Consider the following 3,986-nt stretch of genomic DNA (forward strand, 5'->3'; position numbering starts at 1 on the left):
CGCGGCGGCGTGGCCGCCCCCTCCCCGATCTGCCTCCCCCGGTCCCTTCTCCCCTGCCCGCCCCGCCGGGACGGGGCCGTACCGGCCCCCGGTGCGGGGATGCCCCGGTGCCCGGCGCCGGGTGCTCGGGCCGGGGGGCACGAAGGGCCCGTTTGTCCTTGGATGAACTCCCCCGGTGCCGGGCCGGTAACGGGGGCGGCGGGGAGCGCCGGCCCCCCGCTCTCGCCCAGTCCGTGTCCTCTGTTGCAGGCACAACAGCTGGGAGCCCGAGGAGAACATCCTTGATCCAAGACTCCTCCTGGCTTTCCAAAAGAAGTGAGCAAACTATAAATATTTCTAAGCGAACGATAAAGTCAATTAACTTCTAATTGGCTGCGCGTGCGGTGGAAGTTGTGGAAACAACAGACTGAAGCTCGCCGCGCCTTTTGTGGCACAGCCCTTTTGTTCATCTCCTGAAATCACAGTTCAGGTCCACCTAGGACGTCTCTCCCCGGGCTGGGTAAACACGAAGAATTTATGGCCCTGCGCACAATCTGGTTTTGCGCCGGCTGTACAATGGGAGCGCGGCAGCACCCAGCAGAGACCTTTGGCTCTCGATCCCCGTCCAGCGGTCAGGGCCTCGGCTGTGCTTGGGGGGCGACCGCAGGCCCCGGTGGGGAGACGGCACCTGGGACTGCAGAAGCGGTGGGCTTGGAAAGCACCAAAATGTACTGCTGGAGGGCACAGCTACGAGAGGGCGAGGAAGTAACGGGTGGGAGAAAATGGTGTCCTCTGTCAGGGCCGGGGCTACTGCCCAGAGCCGAGCTGGGAGCAGTAATTGTTCTGCAGCTATTGCACACCAGGAATCACACACAGAGGTAAAAAAGTAGCCAGCTGGCTACAGTAAGCACAGCGCTGCCAAATATTTTGGCTCCGTATTAATAAAAATCATTAAAGTTTATGTTAGGATTTAATTATAACTCGTTTCTGGATCCATTTTTTCAAGAATGGAATCTGGTGGTTAGTGCAGACAGCATGGTGTTTAATTAGCTATATGTATTACAGCTTAACACTGTCCCTTTTAAACGGAGAGCTACGAAAGAGTATACATTCCCCATACGAACACCTTGGGCTTTGCGTGTCTGCCAGCCTGGGCCACCGCATCCAGACCAGGCGCTGCAGGAGAGGTGAAACGAGCCCAGTGAAAGGAGAGAACTTGCCGAGTTTCCAGGGAATGCATTTGCTTTTCCTCCGCAGGGAGGCTGTACTGCTGCTCACTGTGAGCAGAGGGGAAGCTCAGCTCTGCAAGTGTGTAACTAAGGCAAGGCTTAGCAGAAACGGGGCAGATGCTTCTGTTTGCCTGATCCCGTTGTACCAGAAAACCTGCAAATTTTACCATGAATTGGAAGAGCCATTGATTCAGGATGGGTAACGCCATGTGGTCCATTGCTGGCTGCTGGGGTAACCAGTGGGAAGGTCCTGCATGGCAAAGGATTTTGGCTCTGTGAGCAGTCTGGTAAATATATTTCAGCCATCCGTGCAGTTCAATCCCATGCTGTATGCAAGAGAGTTTCTCTTTCCTTTCACCTTTCCTCCAGTAAATCAGGGCAGATACCTGCTGCTGAGCCAGCTGGGTACCCTGACGTCCAGATAGCTGTCCTTAGAACAAGGCCACAACTCTTATAACCCTTTCCTCACTTTGTAGTTCTTTTTCTTGCATTGCATCGCATTCATGGCCCAAGTCTTCCAGCGACCTGTGCCGGTCCCGCAGGGTAAACGGTCCGGGTGTCCTGTGGGAGAGGTTGAACTGCACAAGTCCCCAGGCTTCCGAACAGTTCTTGGGGCTCTTTGACTGCATGTGACTGTGCTGTGCCCATAACAGTATGGGTTCAAGTAAACGATGTGCTTGGAGCCTGTAAGATCGTCCCATGTTGGTAGGGGTTAAGGACACCTCCCAGCCGCTGCTCAGGCACTGGGATGGGAGCTGAGCCTACGGCATCCCAAGCAAGGAATTTTTTTTTAATGACAGAAGAAAGGGAGAAACCAGAGTGATTTTGGATTTTTTTTTCTTCCCTGCAAACATTGTCCTTAATCGTTGTTTTTTCAGGGAACACGAAAAAGAAGTGCAGAATCGCAAGAGGGGCAAGCGGCCCAGGGGCAGGCCCAGGAAACACGTGGTGAGTGCTGGTGGTGGTGGAAATCCACAGCCATGACGGCGCTGGAGGGGCTCTGGCCTTGGAAGGCACCAGCGAGTGTCTGTCCACAGCGCAGGGTGCAGTGGATGCTCAGCCTCTGGAGGGTGGTGAGGACACGGCGATGCCTGCAGACCCCGGGCTTGGGGCTCTGAAGATTGCAGTGATGGGTGGGTGGATAAGGATGCCTGCGAGGAGGACGTCTCTTCATCGCTGCTCTGGCGATGGTGTAGAAGGAGGCAGAAGAGTTCTCTGGCTCCAGGGTCCCGCCTGGTATTTAAGCCTGGTCGGTTTTGTACTGTACGCTCCCTAACTCATTTCATGGCAGAGGACGAGCAGATCAGCTAACACCAGGAAAGAACCTGTGTGTGTCTGAGGCACCTGGCCAGGCAACACCGAAGGATTTGCAATGCCCGTAATGGTTCTTTGGTAGCTTGTGTGAACTTTCCCTGTCTCTCCATTGCTTTGCAGGAACCAGAGATGCCTGCAAAAACTAAGTCAAGTAGCTCCTCTTCCTCCACATCCTCCTCTTCTTCCTCCTCGGATGAAGAGGATGAAAGTGACCTGGAAGCAAAGAGAGGTCCCCGCAGCAGAGAGACTCACCCAGTACCGCAGAAGAAAGCTCAGATCCTGGTGGCGAAGCCCGAAATGAAAGACACTTCCAGGAAGAAGCGTGGGCGGAAACCTCTTCCCCCAGAGCAGAAAGCAGCTCGAAGGACCGTGAACCTGACAAAGGTGCTGAAAACGTCCCGGAAGGAGGTGGGTGGCAGCGGCAAGCTGATGGGGAAGCTGCAGCCCCAGCAGGGCTCACAGGGCTCGGGCATGGCCGTGCTGAAGGACCCGGCGGGTGCCTTGGCCGGGCTCAGCTCGGGGGGTTCGTCTGCAGAAAACCTGCCCAACATGATGAAGAGCGGCTCGGCGAGCCCAAACCGGGCCATCAGCTGGCAGAGCTCCATCGTGCACTACATGAACAGGATGTCCCAAAGCCAGAACTCGGCAGAGACCTCGCCCCTGGGCAGGCTGGCACTGAAGTCCCAGGCATCCAGTAAGAGCGGCTTAGGGCTGGACTTAAAAATGAGGAGCCAGAAAGGATCTGGGGAGCTTGGGCTGAGCATGCAAGGACCCAAGACTGCTAAGGCTCCTAGCAGCGGCGCTGGAAGCGACCAGAAATCAGGGTTTGCTGCAGGAGGCCAAATGCTGCACAACGGCAGCAAGACACCTGTGAGCTCGTCCGGGGCCAGCAGCCAGCCGACCTCCAGTCAGGAGCTGAACCTCCAAGCTCTAAACCTGCAGAGTGTCAAAAACGGGCCAAGCGTGGCCGGCGGGAGCAGCCTCCCTCGCCACCTTTGCAGCACCCTGTCCAAAGGCTCCGGCACGGCGGGGAGTGCGGGTGCCGGCGGTGCGAAGGGCAGCACGGCGGGTGCCGGGTTGAATGCTGCCAGCACCAGTGTGCTCTCGGGGGGGGACGGCGGCAAGAGCGAGAAGCAGGCACACCGGGCAGGTGACAGGGACTTGGCCAAAAGCGGCACAGCCGGCACGCAGGAGGGGCACGCGTCTGCGGAGAACCGCAAGCCGGCCGCCCTTTCCGAAATGAGCACAGGCGAAGAGACCAGCTCAGATTCGGACCGGGATTCGGCTTCCTTCCCAGGCGTGGGTCAGAACATGTCTGTCTCCATCCAGACCAGCCAGGACTGGAAACCCACCCGCAGCCTGATCGAGCACGTCTTTGTCACCGACGTCACCGCTAACCTGATCACAGTGACAGTCAAGGAGTCCCCCACCAGCGTCGGGTTTTTCAACCTACGGCAATACTGA

The 3,986-nt window shown here is 57.1% G+C and overlaps 1 protein-coding gene across 1 annotated transcript; it reads left to right on the forward strand.

Annotated features, from left to right (window-relative positions):
* Positions 1–232: 232 nt before the first annotated feature.
* On the forward strand, positions 233–3,986 carry CBX2 (chromobox homolog 2). Its single transcript, XM_010578543.1, has 3 exons — positions 233–315; positions 2,087–2,156; positions 2,643–3,986. The coding sequence occupies exon 3, from the start codon at positions 2,652–2,654 to the stop codon at positions 3,984–3,986; it is 1,335 nt and encodes a 444-aa protein (XP_010576845.1). The 5' UTR covers positions 233–315; positions 2,087–2,156; positions 2,643–2,651.

Source organism: Haliaeetus leucocephalus, unplaced genomic scaffold (genome assembly GCF_000737465.1).
Source record: "Haliaeetus leucocephalus isolate CR32 unplaced genomic scaffold, Haliaeetus_leucocephalus-4.0 Scaffold646, whole genome shotgun sequence".
In the NCBI taxonomy this organism is placed as follows: domain Eukaryota; kingdom Metazoa; phylum Chordata; class Aves; order Accipitriformes; family Accipitridae; genus Haliaeetus; species Haliaeetus leucocephalus.